Here is a 19,545-nt window from a genome sequence, read left to right as displayed (position 1 = left end):
TGCCGACTCAGTGGCCCACACCTGCCATCCCAGTGGCGAGGGAGGCTGAGATAGGAGGATTGCAAGTTCAAAGCCAGCCTCAGCAATGGTGAGGCCCTAAGCAACTCAGTGAGACCCTGTCTCTAAATAAAATACAAAATAATGCTGGAATAGGCTCAGTGGTTGAGCGCCCCCTGAGTTCAATCTCTGGTACCAAAAAGCCAACCTCCTAACCGGCTGGCTGTTCTGCCAAGGGAGAAATCAGAGCCACCCAGAGGAGAAAGGGCTCCAGCAAACTCCACCTCCAGCACTTGCTCGGTGCATGCAAAGAGGCAAAGGCAGGTTTCTAGCTACCAGGCTCTTGCTTGGCATGTGCCGGCCACTGGTTCCATCTCCAGACCCAGAAACCAAACCAAACCAAACCCTCCTGGGGAGGCGCTCAAGAACCACGTGGGCAGGCTGACAGGATGTGTGTGCCTTTAAGATGGGGTCTCTTGTGGTGCCCAGGTTGGTCTCAAGGGATCCTCCCGCCTCAGGCTCCATAGTAGTTGGGACTCCAAGTGGCACATCATTGTCCCCAACTCCAATGTAACTTTTTTTTTTTTTTAATATTTATTTTTTAGAAGTAGTTGGACACAATACCTTTATTTTATTTATTTTTATGTGGTGCTGAGGATCGAACCCAGGGCCTCGCAGTGCTAGACGAGCACTCCACCGCTGAGCCCCAGCCCCTCTAATGTAACTTTCACCAAGGGGTGAGGAAAAGGACTGCAAAATACAGTGGTGACGGGAAACAGTGTAGGATTGGAAAGATCCAGCTTGTGGCTCACCCCCTTGACAGTCACTGAACCTCATCCTGTGACTAGCCTTGGTCCTCCCCCCGCTTGTCCCTGAATGCTGGCTGGAAGGAGGTCTCTGCTCCTTAGGGCTGTTATGAGGCTTCACAGAGAATGCCAGCAAGGACCAGCCCCCGGACCTAGCTGTTACTACTTAGCCGCTGGCCTTCACACCTTATTTATTTATTTAATATTGGGGATTCAGCCCAGGGGCCCTCACAAAGCCACACCCCAGCCTTTTTTATTTTATTTTTTTTATTTCAAACCTAGAAACAGGGCCTCACTGAGTTGCTCAGTGCCTTGCTAAGTGGCTGAGGCTGGCTTTGAACTCTCGATCCTCCTGCCTCAGCCTCCTGAGTCATGGGATTGCAGTGCCACGACACTCAGCTTCATACCTCATTTAAACTAACTTTGACAAGTAACATTTATGGAGCATTTACGGTGTACGAGGCACACTGAGTTTAAAGGAGAACTGAGTTTCAGGCTTCATTATAATTAATTATTACATTAATTCATGGGGGAGTCTTGGATCGGAACATTAGGACTTTCACCCATTACTGTCAGGACCCCCGAGAAAATGTCTCTCGTGGGAGGTTTTGCACAAGCCTGGCGCACACACGGTGCTCAGGGAAAGGGAGGCCCCTAACGTCAAGGGCAAGCCTTGCTGGTCATCCAGGAGGGTGGGAGGCTCAGCCTGAGTCAGCTTTGTCTACTCTGCGTTCAGCCACATCCCATGTTCCGCCACTTATCACATCCCTGCCCATTCCCAGTGACAACAGGCACCTGGCTGTCCTGGAATTACAGGAGGAAAGAGTCCTGTGTGAAGAGATTTACCTTACCAAGGCTCCCAATTCTGGAGCTTTTGACCCACTTCCCTGTGAGCCTTTGACGACTCAGCACACCCAGGTCTGCAGGACATCAGGGTCCTTGCGAGTGGGAGCAAGTTGCTCACCTCTGGGCCACCATGGGGGGGGGGGCAGGACCAGTGTCCCACAGTCCCCTTCAACACACGGCCACAATGACCTAAATAAACTGTGACACCAGGCCCCACCTCTTTGAAGTCCCACCAATCTCTCAAGAGTACCAAGATGGGGACCAAGTCTTTAATACACAGGTCTCTAGAAGGACACTTCAGATTCAAACTGTAACAACTATGGGAGCGAAAGAGCTTTCCGGTTCAGGTAATTAAAACAGAAAACTCGGGGCTGGGGCTGGAGAAAAGATAGCCTCTTCCACACACAGAGATGGGAAAACCGGAAATCCATCTGTAGCAAAAGGAAATTTAAACTCCTAACTCTCACCACGCACAAAACTCAACTCAAAGTGGATCAAAGCCTCAGGCAGAGAACAGAGACTGTGCACCTAACAGAAGAAAAAGTAGGCCCACATCTCGGCCGCGTTGGCTTAGGAACTGACTCCTTCACAACATCTCTCATCCTGAGCTAACTTCAAGGTCTTCCACATACGATCGATTTCATTTACTCAATTTTAAATTAAATTATTTTATCATTCCCAGCAAGTAATGGAGAACACACTACTTTTAAAGGTCTACAGCCCTTGACTGCTCTTTAAAACCTGAGACATCAGAACTCGCCTTCCCGACATCATGACCTCACTCTTCCCTGACGATGAACGAACATACAGTGTACTCCTCCCCAGCCCAACGCCTTTCCCCACAGTCCACAGGAGAACTTAAACACCTTTCAGTCATCTGTCAGGCCAGTGGATACAACAGACTACATGCTGGTTTCCTCTTTGAAAGTTTATTTTTAAAAAAAAGAAAAAAAAAAAAAAAACCTATACATTTTACATTCACTTCTCGGAACATTTAATGGTACCAGCTAATAATGTTTTATAAAAAGCCCACCAGCTGCTTGAAATGGCTGCAATTTTACCATGTTCTGGTATTAAAAATGGTTTGAACCCTTTGGGGAAAAAAAACGGTATAACACAAAGTACCAAGATGTCAAATCCCAAATGAAACAAAAAATTTAAATAAGGAGGAAATTATTTAGTAAAGATTCAAGGCTAAAAGGAAACATTAAAAGAAAAAAAAATACTGTAAAAAATAGAGGATTCCCCCTGCACCCAGAGTTAGGTAAAAAATGCAATCAACCCCACCCAGCCCCATCTATCCCCCTTAGAAAAACCCCCAATCCTGAATACAGACCAACCCCTGGATCTCACACTGGTCCTAGCTAGAAGTTAGAACTGAGCTGGGCAGGCAGACACCCACGAACACCGGCACCTGCAGGAATGCAACCACCTGGCTTTGGCATGGCTACAGAAATCTCTCTGGGAACTGTGTAAGAGGACATGGGCTTGGAAAGGAGGTCTCAGGGGAGGGCAGACTCCCAGGAAGAGGGAAAACACACACTGGGGCACCCTCCAGTGAACACTGAGGCCAGCCACCAAAACCCAAGTGCAGCTGCGAGGGCCGAGCTGCGCGCACCACCCTATCTCAAAGGGTCACCTGCAGGCCCCGGGACTGGAGTCCAGCTGGTGTGCTGAGGTCAGCTGAGACAAAACCCTGTAGGTAAGAACGGCCACCTGGGTGGAAAGCCAGCCTCCTCCTTAAGCAGGAACCTCGAGTCCACTTCCTCTTTAGCGTCCGTCCATCACAGAAGGACCGTGATGTACTAACAGTGTTTATCCCGCCCCTGGTCACCACAGAGGCCTGTCAGAAGGGTCCAACTGCCCATTTTTCACCTCTGAGGTGACTAAATAAAAATCTGGGATTAGGAAAATGATTTCCTGTGCTGCGTCAAGTCTCCCTTGCCTCTGCCTGTTCTCACCAGATCGTGATTAAGGGCTCAGAACGTGCAGAAGGCAGTGGCCGGGCCGAGACCAGGCCTATCTCTGTGGGGTCTCAGACACCCCAAAAGTTAACAGGAGAGAGAAGGCAAAAGCACCATACCCTGGTCTTCAAATAAATGGTTACTTCACAAAAGCGCCCCAGACAAGGCAAGGACAAAAGGCAGCTGGACGCCTCGGTGCAGAGCCCCAGTGGCCACGGACATGCCCCCTCCGTTAGACACACACTTTGGTACACACTCCTAAGGACAAGGGAGGTATCAGCTACAGAAAAGCTCAATGGCAAAACATACTAAACGTATCTGAGTTAGTTTCCATCACAGGGCACCTGAAGATAAAGCACAGCTGCGTGACAGAGATGTCACACACGAGCCGTGAGCCAAGCAAGTCCTCCTTCAAACCAAAGGCCCGCGAGAACAGGTGAGGCCCACATGCCCTGGGCTGGGGTCACTGTAGTACATGTAACACTGGGGGGCTGGAGGGCAGGGAAGAAACAGAACATCCAGGAAACTTTTCAAAATAGACCCCAACACCAGAAAAAATGAGAAAAGTGGATATAAAGACAAAACGGTCTCTGTACGTCTTTACTCGGAGCCAGGAGGGTTTGCTCCTTGTGGCAGCTAGAACTCAGAAGGTGACTGATGTCATCATAGCCCCAACTTGCTGTGGGTTTGTACATCAAGAGACAATATGGAGAGGACCCCGGGGACCGAGGCCAAGGGGATTACTCACAAAGATTTCCTAAGATGGGTAAGGTCTAGTCACTGCCCAGGGACGCTGACCGTGGCTCCCATCCCATGTTCTAAACATCTCAAGATGGCAACTAGACCAGACAACCCCGCCACCCACGGAAGCCTTTCTCCAAACAAGGGAACAAGGGGAAGGAACAGGGAGTGCAGGGAAGGGTTTCCTGGGCCGCATCAGGACAAGCGCAGGGGTCTGGCCGCGGCCACAGCAGCCCTCCTGTCTCCAAAGCAGACCAGGTCTCCCAAGAGGCTGTGAGTGCCCAGGGCCTGACAAGGTTCCACAGGTGTGGAACGGCCAATCTGCAGTAGTGGCATCAGCAACACGAATAAGTCTACAGATCATCAGCACTGCACTGTCATCTCCACACCCCACCCCAGGGACAACCCAGATCAGCTGCCTACGCCATGTGCTCCCTCAATCTACTCAGAAACTGGGGGGAGAAAGAAAGTACAAATAAAAACTTCCGAAATTACCACTTCTCATTCCAGCCCGAGTTGGAACAAATGTGTGCGGACAAATCGCCTGCATTAAATAACGTTTAAAATATGGTAACTTCAGCACATTATGACATGAAACGTCCCTTCCCCCAGAGCCCCATTTACTTCAATGCAGTCTCCCCGGCAAATGTTCCATAGTTCAGCCAGGGGAATGGATGCATGTGCCAGATGTCACACAGGCATTTCTCTCTCCAAGAAGGCCAAGAGCCAGGAGAATTCATCTCCCTCTGCTAGGACCTCTGCCCCGCGCTTCCAGGGAAACAGCAGATGGGGCTCGGCCAGGTCAGTAGCTGCGTGATCCACTAACCAGAATCAAATATGGAGAATGCATCACAGAGTGAATTCCTTCCCACTCCTCTTCATGGCAGAAAGACCTAAAGATAACTGACAGGAAGAGCTGTTTCTTCAACCTCAGAGGAGGTTAAAAAAAAAAAAAAAAAAGACAAAGGATAAGCAAAAAAATAAAGAAATAAAAAGAAACTAAATCAAACACCCTAAATACTCCTGAAAATGAGCGTTCCCTGGTGACTGCTGACTGGGAAGAAGCTGAGGCAGGGAAGAATGACACATAGGTGGATGTGACCAGCCACAGAAGTGCCCCACAGAATCCACACGGTGTTCTTCATTTCCAAGGCCAAGTAGTTATTCCCAGTAAGTTAAAATTTTTCTATTAAGAAGTAAACAAAACAAAAATAAAAGCCACTGCAGAAAAAGGGTCAAGGGCAGAGAGCTCTTCGGGAGGTCAAGCCGCTGACCGCCGGCGGATCACGAAGAGCCCGCGCTGTAGCTGGCCCAAGTAGATCCTCATCTTGGTGCTGTCACTGGTCTTCCTCACCCAGATCTGCAGGGACACGAGAGAGCAAGGTGAGAGGCTGAGACACGCTGAAGGGAGAACCTCCCAGGCATTAAAATAGCTGCATGAATTAGGTATGGGCAGAAAACTGGCCACCCCAGCCTGAGTGAGCTTGTCCTTGACCACTATAAAGGCGCGCCTCCAGACAGGGAGCAGGTAATAGCCCTGAACTTATTTCTTCCCACCATCTCCCCCACACTCTGACAAAGAAAATGGAAAGCACAGCAATCCTGGGTCCTCTTTTTGCCTGGACTACAAGGACTCTTGATTAGGTTTGATTACAGCATTATCAATACACAAGAGATACACAGTGAAATAGACCTTTCAAATCTGGAAATACTTTTCCTCACCCCGTATCATACATTCTCTCCGTACTCTGGGGTCTTGACAATTAAGGCTAACAATAAAGGTTACTGTAAGGGAACAAAATGCCATCCATAAAAGGTGTCCTTGAGGCATCTGGGCCCAGCAAGGCCTCTGAAGAGTGGAGAGCTTCAGACAGGGTATCCCTTCCACAGCCTCCACCTCCTGCAGGTGGACTCTGACTTCCCTCGTCCACAGGACAGCTGCACTCTTCTGTGGACTTGCGAATGAACTCTTGCAGCAGGGGGACTGCCAGAGCTGACAAGTGCACTCAATAAGTGGCCTCCTGTAGCCAGGGACGGGGAGAGGAGCTGCCACTGCTGTCACCTGAGCAAGCGAGGAAGGGCTACGGGCGCTCACTATGCCACCGCGCCGATCCTACTCGGCTGCTTCCCCTCAGTCCTGGAAGGAAGCAGCACTGTTGCGGGCCCCATTTTGCAAAGAAGACCAGGCTCAGCAAGGCGGAGCTGCCTGTCCCCATGTGACACTGGTGCCTGATATCACAGCCCTGGCTGTTCTCCACAAAGCCTGCTCTCTGAAGGAGCAATTAAGTGGAGCTGAAAGCACCATGTTTTGAAAGGTCTGCACCTCAGCCATACATAGAAGTTTATAAATGGATCTCCTCCCCTGACTAGGGTCTTAGGTTTTTAAAAAAGCAAATTCTCAGCTTCATCTCAACTTCTTCAATGTGATTATTAAACACAAGAGAGAGGCTTTAAAGTCAAACACACTGGTTTAAAAATGAAACAAGTTGGGCTGGGGATATAGCTCAGAGGTAGAGCTCTTGCCTTGCATACATGAGGCCCTGGATTCAATTTCCAAACCAGGTTTATAAAAAAAAAACAGGCACAGTGTCACCCACCTATAATCCCAATGACTTGGGAGGCTAATACATGAGGACCACAAATTTGAGGCCAGCCTCAGCAACTTAGCAAGACCCTGCCTCAATAATGCTGGGGATGTATGTAGCTCAAGGGTAAAGCACCCTGGGTTCAATCCCTAGTACCCCCAAAATAAAAAAAAAAATTAAAAAGTGAAGCAAGTTAAAGATTTCACATGAAGCTGAGATTCTAAAGGACCTTGAGGAACCATTTTAAACTGAAAACTGACTCCACAGAGGGCTGAACTGGCAAGGTCACCAACACATTCAGACCCACCCACCAAACCTGCCCAGAGCTGATCAATGCAAAGCCACAGAGCTCAGTGTCATTTAGGCTTTGGGCTGAGAAGCTGAAACACTTCTAAGCAGGGGATATGAACTATTCCCACCATAAGAGTCACACACCTCCAGCGCCTGAGGCCTCTCCCCTCCAGGACACAGCTGCAGTGCCACCACTCCGTCAGACCTTACCGTCACTCCCTTGTGACAGAAAGTGCCAATCCTGAACAAGGGATAGGGTGTCAAATCTGAATTTCTATTTTTCTTGAGGCGTCACAGAAGAGAATAACAGACTGGTTCTGAAGCTGGGCTTGGGACCAGGAAGCCACATGTGCTTTCTAGCTCACCCGGCCAGCCAGGGACAAATGCTCTGTGGTGAAGTGGTGATGCCCTTGGACAAGGAACACTAGGCCTCTATTAGATGCCCTGGTTCTGGTTTGGCTTAGCTTGGGCGAATCTCACAGATCCTGAGCCCAAAGAAGAATGACATTCACTTATCTGGAAGGCTCTGCCTAACTTCTAAGTAAACAATCATTTTGCAAACTAGTCACATTTGAGGGCATTTTCAATTCAGGAAACTGGGAGAATACAAGAGGCTTAAGTTATTTCATAATCCAGTTTCATTAGATTTACTGCGCATTGGCACGAATAAGTTACAGAGAGTGGACGTGTGAAAATCAATTTCTTTGCAGACATCTGTGCCTGATAAGAGATCAAGCCAATCTAGCTATTAAAGTTTTCAACTTTTTGTTAACTACCAACAAGACAGACACTGTCAACATCCTCTTAATGAAGGGCCAGGAGAACTCACAGGCAGCCACATCATCCTCGGGTATTGACCACATAACTAAAACTGGACCCGATCCTGCCGAGTGTCTCAAGGAGACCAACAGCCAAGGGCACAAGCCTGGCAGCCTGCTGTTCAGAGACGCAGCAGGACACCTCAGGAGGCTACCAGGCAGGGAGCTGTATGCTGGCTGGACCAGCACCAACGTACTGAGCACTTAACTCAATGCTGGCCCTTGTGCATTCTCAGATTGAGAAACAAACCTGTTGGTGCATATGAAAGTCCTAGAGAGGCAGCAACACAGAGACGGAGTAAGTGGCACGGCCTGGTCCGTTCTCAGTGGATGACAACCTTAGAAAGCAGCCACAGATGAACGTACTTGCCCTGCTCAGTCTAGCTCGGTGGCTCCCAAATCCATCACAGCCTGGGGAGGTCGCCAGCACCACCAGAAAAACACAAGGTTGCAGGCACCCTCACAGCAGGCGGAAGGCATTTTTCAAGGGTGTTTCTGACTGTGCGTAATTTCTGCCTGAAAGTGCTGACCTCAGAAGCTCACTCACATGAGACGTGACTTCACCGTGCTTTGTTGGTGGCACCTTCATTTTAGGTTTGTCATATTTTCCACACTTCAAAGAGCTCATTTGTCTTTCCTCAGGGTGCAAAAATTCGCCCTACCTCATTGGCTCCGACCGAACTGATCACGCAGCTCAGTTTCTGGTTGTCCTTTGACTCCAGATAGATGGCCTGGCTCTTGTGGTACCTGCCAAAAACAGGGCACAATGTGAAAAGGACGGGGTGGAGGGGGGAGACAAAACAAAACGCTATCACTGTAAGAAATGTAATGCAGAAGTCCACAGAATGACTTGAGAGCCTGGATTCCAGGTGTCATTTACAGACTTCCATCCTTGGACGGGGTGACCTCCTAATCTTCTGGATCTAAAACTTAAGTTCCTTGGCCCCTCTGAAAAGAGGAAAGGGGGATGAGGTCAGAATATAATTTACTTTTTGATTTGGACTATATAACCCAGTTCAAAAAGCAAAATAAAAATTTTGAGGTAAAATATCTCTGTTTCCACTTTATAGTGATAGAGAGGCAGAGTGACTATTTTGTTTATTTTTATGTGGTGCTAAGGATCAAACCCATGCCTCACACTTGTTAGGCAAACTCTCTGCCACTGAAGTACAGCCCTCTGTTCCCACTGTCTGGACAAAATAAATACATGGGCTTAAACATCTGTCATTTATTTCGTATTTGTCCAAATTAGTCATCAACAAGAAGGTTGGATGAACTCAGCCCTTCTTTAGTCATTCATTCAAAAATAATCATTAAGGGGCTGGGGTCGTGGCTCAGTGGTAGAGCATTTACGGGCATGTGTGGGGCCCTGGGATAGACTCTCAACATCACATAAATAAATAAGATAAAGGTATTGTGTCCATCTACAACTAAAAAAAATATTTAAAAAAATTTTTAAAAATAAGTGAATAAAATAAAGGTACATCAACATCTTAAAAAGTATATATTAAAAAAAAAATACTCATTAAGCTCTGACTAGGCAACACTGACTATGCCAGAGGATGGAGCAGACAGTGCACGGGCCTCAGGTCCCTGCTGTTACAGAGCTTCAAGTGCAGTGGGAGAGGGAAGATCAAGTGCCACACCTGCAAATGCTCATTAGGTGAAGTGCCGGTTGTCCTGACATTTGCTAAGGGACATCGATCTGGCCCAGACAGTAGGGAAAGCTGCTGTGAATGGAATAGGTAAGGCATATGCCCCCATTCCGGCCCCCACCACTACTCTCCTGGCCTACTGTCGCACAGGGCCACTTCCAACTGACGGACAAGGCCGAGGATGGAAGGTACGAAGCCTGGACCAAACCCAGCAGGACATTGGGGTGGAAGAACAGACTGCAAGAGCTGGATATATCAGCTGACCCGCTGCGGGCAGCCCTGCCCGAGCTGGCTCCACTTGAATCAAGAACATAATCTTTGGTTCATGCTGGCTACATACGTCCAGCTAAAAAGATCCACAAATTCTTGTACATTCCACCAAAACACATCTCCCAGCAGAGCGCTGTGTCTTCTTATCCCTCTGGAGGAAGAAGGCAGATTCTATTTTGCTGGTATAATGAAATAATCTACTGCCAAGCTATCTCAGTAAAGGCTGTACTTCTCTCCCACAGTGAGCTCTTTCCAATCTAGGTTCTAAGTGCTCTTTAACCTGCTACTTAAGAGCTGAAAACTCAGGTTTCCAAGTCAATTCACTTTCTGAAAACATTGTTAAAAGAAAATAAATCATAAATGCAATTACAACAGTGAGACAGGGTGAGATCCAAGACATAAAGTTGCCGTTGGCCATGTATTAGTTGGTAAACTGGGTCAAAGGACCTTCGTTATGCTAAACAGTTAATATCACAAGATCAAATTATACAATGCATGAGGAAAGCCTGAATGATCCACAACACAAAAACTTCCCTTGGTTTCTTTCCCACATTTAAGCCAACTCTCATGTGTAAACAGCAATGTCTTGAATTATGGTTTGAATAAAAATCAGAAGAATACTCAGTTATCCTATGAGGATTATGAGGTATTAAAGAGAAACACATAACAAAATGCAACTAGCCTCAAGCCATTCTGATTCTACTTTCTCAACACTTTAATGAAGAAAGGTCAAGGGCTGGGGGCCTAGCTCCATGGTAGAGCACTTGCCTAGCATGCATGAGGTCAGGGTTCAACCCCCAGTACACACACAGAAAGGTTATGGTAAGGAGGAAATGTGCTCAATATAAAGCCAAGTGGAAAAAAAAGTCCCCTTTGTTCCTTTGTTTGTAATAAAACACACGTTTGATGTGCACTCTATACACAAAGAAAAAAATGGTAAATTCACAAATTAAAATGTATATTAAATGCATATAAAAATGTAACACTAAATGAAGAATGTTATTTTTTATTGATAAATGTCTTTCTTTTTCCTAGGATAAGCAAGTATTATTTATATTTAAAAAAAATAATATAAGTTATGGTATTAGAAACAAATAAGATGGATGAGCAAAAAGAAAATGTTAGGAAGCTCTGTCAAACAGTTCATTCTGTAACACCATTCAAACAGTTCTCAGGAGATGTGTTGTATTTTCCTTCAATTACGCTTAGAACCCAAACATCTAACACCCTCAACAGTGAACATCAGGAGTGAAGGTGGCAGCGTGGCCAACATCTCTGGTCTCTCACTCCACGGTGGTGCTTGGCCAGCCAGCACGCTTCCCAGAGCAGCCAACTTCCAAATCAACTGACCCCCAGTCTCCAGGACATTCGGGGGATTCTCATGCACCACACAATGGTCTCTGGGAATCATTAACCCCAGATAGCAAACCTATTCAATTATTTGAATTCTCTAAAAATTCTAGGGTTTTTAAATACAAACCAAAACCAAAAAAAAAAAAAAAAAAAAAAGATAGCCTTAACGTATAAATTTACTTTTCAATTTCTAAAAACTAATAAAGGGGGAAACAAATTCAAAATAAATTTAGAAAAAAATGTTAATGTTATCAACAGAACTAATTTAGTGAAAATGTACGTCTTCTCTTGCCAGTTAGCCCATTTTACACGATACAACTCACCTGCTGGGAAAAAAAAAAATTCTTAAACAACCTCAGAGAATAGAACCTAAATGTCAAATTGACTAATGAAAATTCTGATCTGGGAATCCCAACAATTAAGCTCTTGAAGCTCTGTGCCTCTACTATTAAACCCAACGAACTAGAATGACTATACCACTATTTTGAAAGAAAGCAATTTCTTTAGCAGGTAGATCTGAAAGTGGAGCAAGGTGGGAAGTAATTGGATTCTGAATCTACGAGCAATCCTGACATTAACACTTCACTTCCCACAACTGAGTCCACATCACAGCTATAGAACCTCCAGGGGTCCCAACGCCTGTTGGAAATATTCACTGTTCGGAGTTAACTGAGAGCTGGAGGGTGAAGTCTACTTGAGCAAGTGGTGACTTCATTTATGATTCACATTAGCAGCTCCAGCACCAGCAGTTAGCTATTTAAAATAACAGCTACTCCACAGTATCTCCTGAGAGGGGTCATTAGTCCAGATCAAAATGGGAGGCAAAGGCCTTAATCTCAACTGAAGACCAGGCAAAGAGAAGATGCTTATCTTTCAAAATGAAATGTAGTTTGATAAGTGTTCATGCCAAGATGGGAAGCCTGACTCAAGACTTATTTTGCTAAAGTCATTTAAAACTCAATGAAACATGTTTTGCCAATAATACCGTTATACCAAAATATGCCATGCCACTGGACACAGCATGCAAGAAATTCACCTGATCTCTCCACCATGGGCTGTGTCTGCAATAAAGATAAAAAAGGATATAAAAGCCCTGTGAAATCTTTCACCAAGTCTCAGGGAAAAAAGGGACTCATCATGAACTCTGACTCCCAAGGCCAAAGAAGAAAAACACACAGAATAATGAAGAAAACAACATTCCCAAAATATATTTAACAGCAGAATGAGTAACTAAAAATTCACTGAAAAAGTAAAACACTTCCAGAGACATTATTCTGCAAATGTCTTCTGCTAACATGAGCAGGGTGGTGAAAATTCCTTCACACTGCTTAGTAGTTCTGACACATCATCAAGCCCAATCACTTTGTTTACATTATGAAACACCAGTCACTGGAGGTCTTTGCCAAAAAAAAAAAAAAAAAAAAAAAAAAACCAAGCATTTTATTTTACTACATCTTCACCCTCAGGACACATCTCATAAAGTCGTAAGGATTAAGTCAAGAAAGAGAAAGATCTGAAGCAACGTAATTATAAAATGAACATCATTTGAAATATCACATGGCTTTAAGACTCATAGATCCGTAAAAATGTTAGTGATAAACCTCATCATTTTCAAAGGCGGTTCCTATATGTGGGCTTGATCTTTAAAGGTTATTTGGTTTTCATTATTAGAAACATTTTTCATCTCATCTTGACCCACTGTGATGAGCAGCTAGGGCCTGCCACCTAGTGGTGATACGTTCTGATGAGCAACGTAAGATACCACACCAACTGAAGAATGCCCAAGAACAGCCAAATTACAGGGGCAGAAGTCACCAAGGTTAGGCTTACAGACAAAGCAAGCCTCCTTCATCTGCTAGGTAATTGACTCACTGTTATTTACTAGGTGGAAATGATTTATTTCAGGCATGACCAGATCTCCAAGCATTTTTGAAGAACACTTAACCCTCTAGTTCTGCAGGTTCCACACCCGTGTTTCAATCAACTACAGATCAGAAATATTTCGGGGTGGGGAGGGGGGACGACAACAACAACACTGTGTATGGAATGAACATTTTTTTTCTTGTAATAATACATTGTAACAACTACTTTCACAACATTGATATTAAGTATTATAAGTCATCCTGAGAAGATTTAAAATAAAGAGGAGGAAGGATTTAGGTTATATGCAAATTCTATAGTACTTGATTTAAGAGACCTGACCATCTGAGGGGGTTCCTGGAACCAATCCCCCGCGTGGTTACAGAGAAATGTGTATTCAATATTGTATTGTGATCAACTAACATAAAGCAATATAAAACTCAAAAAAGTTGCCAGGCATGGTGGCGCATACCTATAACCCAGCAGCTCAGGAGCTGTGACCCTAAGCAACTTAGCAAGACCCTGTCTCAAAGTACAAAATAAAAAGTGCTAAGGATAGAGTACCCAGGGTTCAATGCCTAGTAACAAACAAACACAGTCAAAAAAGTCAAAACAACCACTAGCCTGATCTTTGGAACTTCTGGCTACACAAAAGTATTAAAACTCGGCATTATTACTAGCCATTAAAAATGATAATTCCAGAGGGCACAGAGGGACTGAGAAAAAGACTCTCGATAGAACCAACTACAAGAATACCTATAACCTGAGCTGAGTAAGAGGCTGTCTGCAGAGGGACAACAAATAGGAAGAAATATTGTCTCTGAGTCAAAAGAGCCGAGAAGATGGCAGGGTCCAGGGTGATCCAACGCCCAGCGGACGCCTCACATGAGGCTGGCTGAATGAATAAATGCATGAGCTCTTAAGGTTCTACGCTATTGCTTTGCCATTTCCTTTCCAATGAAAAACACTGGCAGTCTAAAGGTTTCAACAGTCTTCAATCTAAATGAGTCAGGTTTTAGGATACAATTCCCCTAAGAAAGTTTCCTGGAACACTTTGGCAGCAGAATAATGCATGAGAAAACAGTACAGCTGTCAAATAAAAACCACCCAATAACATCTTGGAAATTCACAGCGCACATTAGCATGTGACAAGACCCAGAGAGTGCGATAAGAAGGGAACTCATTTATCTTAATTAACATGATCATCCCTAAACCAATATGACCACAATCTTCTATCCACAGAACACCTATTAACCTTAGCACATAGGACCAAAGTTAATAGGAGGCAGAAGAGAACGTGTACCCTGGCTCCACGGGCCAGGGACACTGAAAAAAAAAAAATAGGCTTAAAATTCTAGTGTGATGACAGCAGCACGGAGAGGAAGGGGACCGCCACCCACATTTTGGGAAACAGTCTTCAGAAACCTAACAGAGGTCTATCAAACGGCTGGTGACACACAGGACGAAAAGTGGAATCCCATTTAAAAATTTAAGTAGCAGGCATGCTCTGAAACCACCACAGGAAGCCCCAGGATGGCTCTTTGGAGTAGTCCCTGTTTTCTCATGACTTACCATCTCTTATCATAATACAGTTTACCATCTTCTATCCGAGCCTCAAATCTCTGGGCTGGAGACTCCGCAGGGGTCGCAGGCAAGTGTTCAGGAGAGGATGGGGATGCTAGAGGAGCCAGAGACAGTTAAATGACTAAGCGTGCAACAAACGTGTACGACCACCAGCTACCATCCTTTAACTGAGACACATTAGGGTGTGGTGACAGTCATTACCATCAAGTTCTTACAGTGATAACTCCTGGGAATTAAACACACAAACAAACATTTTAAAGAGATGGGGTCTCACTATGTTGCCCAGGTTAGAGTACAGTGGCTGTGCACAGGCGAGACCCCCAGTACTGATCAACATGTGCACTCCTGGGAGGTCACCACATTGATGCAGACCTTAGTGTGGACACCTGATCAGTACAAACAAAATTCTTATACATCACACCAAACTTTGTCCTCAAAACATTCCCAGAGACAGGCAGGGCACAGATTAACCTCACTGAACAGAGGAGAAACTGGAGGCTTAGGAAGGCCAAGGTCAAATGCACCAATGCACAAGACCACTTAGAGGTGGATTAAATCCTAATGACCATCAGAAGCCCCAAAGGGCAAGTATCATGACAATCTCTTAAAAATTAAATCATTTTTAGAGATAAAGTAGGTTTAAATGATCTAAATGTACATACTTACTCACATAACCCTCCCCATCATGCCTCAGAAGCTCAGGACTTCTCTGTGGACTACAGGGGCCCACAGGAAGACATTATCTAGAGAAAGAAGAATCTGGGTTTTTCTTCCACAAGACTAAGTAGAGGAAAGTGTGACTTATCACAGCACTTAGTACAAGAAAAGACATTGCTAACTTAGAATTCCAGTTTGCAACTAGCATCGACTTTCATGTGCTGCTCTGGAAGGTATCACTGTGAACAGTGACTGGGCCTTGGCCTCATCTATACCTAGGAACTTGGCACAGCCTTACCAGAGAGCCAGGCCATGAAAAGTCACTGGTATAGCAATACCTAGGACTTAATTCCAGAAAGTAAGGAATACTGAAAAATTCTCTGGTTTCATTTTCAAAACTGGAAACTTTAATCTCGTGCCTAATGCCTACACAGAAGGAAACCTTTAACAGCTGATCAAATGTCTATTTTTATAATAAATCCCAAGGAAAAGACAAAAATAACAGGCTGAAAAAATAAAGCGGGGTGAGGTACACTTAAGATTCCCTTCAGTTTCACTCACAGGCAAATGACAAACACTTTACTTCTGAAAACTGCAACAATTCCCTGACAGGTATTCACATGCTTTTCCAACAACATGATAAAAAGATCGTACAAATGTCAATAACATTAAGCACTTACCTGGTCTCTTGGGTGACTTAAGCTGTAGGAAGAACAACAACAAAAAAAAATCTTAGAGAAAATCATTTGGATAACTGTAGGTGTCAGAGGTTTCATAATGACTCAACAAGTATCATGTGAACATAGTGAAGACACCATGTCAAGCCTGAGCTTTCAAATAAATGAATAGAACTGTACCTTATTTAATGTTCTCAGATCCTCCATGATCTGTTCGTCTGTTAACAAATAATTTAGCTGAGGTGTTGAGAGTTAATGGAATGCATCCGAACATGTATGGTTTCCAAGGAAACAGAAATCAACAAACTGGTACCAGTAGTTCAGAACTGACAAGGTATGACTATTCAGAATGACATTTTTGCAATAACTTATTTCTCAGAAAGCTGACTCTCGAGCTAAATGTCATGGTGACCAAGTATATTAAAGAATTCACACACCCCACCTTACAAACTACTAGGAGGAGGTAGAATAAGACTCATTAGGTCTCTACAACAACAGCGAGAGCACAGAAAATAGAAAACAACTGTGTCCCAAATTTATAAAGTGCTTTTGTTCCAAATGTCTTGAGACTTACACTTACACACTTACACACACACACACACACACAGAGATTAGTTTTCCACAGCAACTAAAATTCTGTTATAAAGGTGAAGGGACCTGAAGTTATGTCCTTTCCTGGTGGCAGACAAGTGAAATGACCAAACCATTCTGAAAAAACATCCATTTATTACCTCTTTTTTTTTTTGGGGGGGGGGGGGGGCTAGGGAGAGTACTGGGCATTGAACTCAGGGGCACTTGACCACTGAGCCATATCCCCAGCCTTTTTCTGTATTTTATTTAGAGACAGGGTCTCACTGTTGCTTAGCATCTAGCTGTTGCTGAGGCTGGCTTTGAACTGGTGATCCTCCTGCCTCAGCCTCTCTAGTCACTGGGATTACATGAATGAGCCACACGCCTGTAATTTATTATCTCTTAAATAGAAAAAACACTTTTCTTCATGTGTCCCATTCCCATTAACCATTTTTAAAATTAAAGAACTTTGTTGTGTTGATTAAAATATCATTTGCTTTCATTTAAAAACAGTTTGCAACTCACTATTTTAGGGATGGGGTAACTGAGATACCCAAAGTCTGATACTACTGTCCTCATTTGACAGGTAGAAAAATTAACACACATCAAGTTTTCAACTGCCCTTGAATCTTGAAGTGTTAAAACCAGGTTCAACATCAGACATAAAGTATCTTTCCAAATGATACCTTGATATAAACATCTCCCACTAAAAGAAGTAGCAGCTGAGGACTCCAATATCAAAATGGCCAGTCAAGACCCAGTCATAAAAATTTTACATATGCTTTTCCACCAAATATTTTTTTCTGCAGGACAATGCCCACATATACTCTATCAGATGGATCAATAAGAGAGTCAATAGTCTTAAGGGAAAAAGAAGTGATTGAAACTTGAAGCAAATGGATATCGGGAGCAGGTTTTCTCCTCTTGTCTGGGATGGGGACAGGATCATTTGGTCGCCTCCGCAACTTTCTGGTCATGATAGGTTTCACTTCCATAGAATCTATGGCAAAAACGGAATGGGTCAATATATCCAATTCCCACTGGAGGTCAGTAAGAATTCCTATAGTGTAAGAATATCTGCCCTAGGCCACCCAATCAGAATCACTTTACTTCAGATGTCCCATCTACACCTGGCCTAAGCCAGACACCCACATCAGACTTTAAAAAAGGTCTGTGCATGTGAAATTCAAACCAGCAGTACTAGGTCCACATCCCTCCCAGAAATCCAGCCCTGGAGTCTAACATTATGGCCACTGTAGAAATCTCCCCAGCACCCTCAAAAACTAGGGGTTATACGGCTGGGGCTGAGGCTCAGTGACAGAGCACTTGCCTAGTATGTGTGAAGCACTGGGTTCGATTCTCAGCACCACACACACACATAAATAAAATAAAGGTCCATCGACAAAAAAAAAAAAAAAAAAATCTAGGAACAATTGCTCCTCTCACTCAAATTAGGAAGCCAGAGTTGTGAACTCTTGGGAAGAGAAGGAACCTCACCATCACCTCACGGGACTGATTGCCGCTGTCCCAGAGGGTGGATGTGCGCAGCCACTAGCACAAAAGGCTCTTTTAAGGCCACTGGACTTATTTAAAATGCCAGCATTTTTTAGTAAGTCTTTATTTACAAACTTAAAACTTTTTTCTTTTATAACCTTTGATGGCTACTTGACTTCAAAAATGATACATGAAGGCACATTCCAAAGACTCTTTTCACTCTTCTTGACTTTCCCCAGCCGACGTGGCCCCTGACTCCCCACACTACGCAGTCTCTACCCTTTAGCCCCAGCCACCCAAACCCCTGCTGATCTGCTCCTTTGGGGGTCCTTTTTTCCTGGCCTATTCCTTACACACTGGTCATCTCCAGGGTCCCTAGTGAATCCTCACCCCCACCACTCCCAGTTCCCCAGGCCTCTCAGTGGCAAGCCACATCCAACCCTACCCTCTCAGGCCCCAGGCAAACCCATCCCTTTCTGGTTTCCCCTCCCAGTCTGCCTCTTCTCCAGGGCTCAGAAGCATCAGTTATCCGAAGACGTGACACTTTCAGGCCATCAAGGCTTTGTGCTGTCATTCTCTCTGACAGAGAAGAAGATGTGGGCCTGCACAGTAGTCCCTCCTGTGACCTGCTCACTCCCTCTCCCCGGTACCAGGGCATTTGTGCAACCCTCCAGCGCACCAAGTGCCACACCATGTGGAACTTGCTCCCCATCAGATACTGGGATTCCGCCACAGCGTGAAATCCGTCTCCGCCCCAGCACCTAGCAATAGTCCTGGCACACAGCAGAGTCAGCACAAAGTCTTCTTCAGAATGATCAGAATGATCATGAGATAAGGGTACAGGGCCTTAGAGTGAGGAGTCAAAAGCGTTTCAGTTTGCTGCTCTTCAAAAGAAATGGGTGACACTGAATTTTTTCCTGTAGTGGAATGGAGGTGATATAGGAACCCTGGCCTAATGAGATGGGGGAAGAAGGAAGAGGATGTGCACCCAAACCCCTGGGGAGGGGGAAGCTTTCTTCCTAAAAGAAAGTCCTTACTCTCTGTTCAGATGCCACCTTTCTCCTCTTACTCACTCGCTGGCTGGTGGCACAGCACTATCACAGGAGCAGGGCTACTATCCTAAATGGGCTTGAGACCCTGCAGCAGCCAAGCACCCAGAAGCGGGCTGTGTAGATGCTCCAAGTCCCCAGCCTCCTCAACAAAAGGATGGAAACACCAGCACATCCTCCCTCGTGGGGCACCATGACGACTGCATGAGAGGACACAGGAAAAGCCCTGAGCACAGTGCCTGAGGTGACAAGAACTGAAAGGAGGCTGGCTCTTCTTATCATATTTCAAGGAGGAAAAAACTACAGAGATCTTTTTTAAAAGACAAGG

The 19,545-nt window shown here is 45.0% G+C and overlaps 1 protein-coding gene across 1 annotated transcript in view; it reads right to left on the bottom strand.

Annotated features, from left to right (window-relative positions):
• Window positions 1–4,899: 4,899 nt before the first annotated feature.
• Suds3 (SDS3 homolog, SIN3A corepressor complex component) overlaps window positions 4,900–19,545 on the bottom strand; it is a 31,604-nt gene continuing 16,958 nt past the window's right edge. Inside the window, exons 7-12 of the mRNA XM_046456458.2 lie at window positions 17,579–17,674; window positions 16,285–16,346; window positions 16,108–16,129; window positions 14,759–14,864; window positions 8,711–8,795; window positions 4,900–5,714 (exon numbers count right to left, since the gene is read on the bottom strand). Coding sequence (XP_046312414.1) covers window positions 5,616–5,714; window positions 8,711–8,795; window positions 14,759–14,864; window positions 16,108–16,129; window positions 16,285–16,346; window positions 17,579–17,674 — 470 coding nt within the window. The 3' untranslated portion in view covers window positions 4,900–5,615. The remainder of the gene's footprint in view (window positions 5,715–8,710; window positions 8,796–14,758; window positions 14,865–16,107; window positions 16,130–16,284; window positions 16,347–17,578; window positions 17,675–19,545) is intronic.

Source organism: Marmota monax, unplaced genomic scaffold (genome assembly GCF_021218885.2).
Source record: "Marmota monax isolate L192 unplaced genomic scaffold, Marmota_monax_Labrador192_F-V1.1 WCK01_AAM20220418_F8-fsc00185, whole genome shotgun sequence".
Classification (NCBI taxonomy): Eukaryota; Metazoa; Chordata; class Mammalia; order Rodentia; family Sciuridae; genus Marmota; species Marmota monax.
This window is presented reverse-complemented; position numbering and strand designations above follow the sequence as displayed.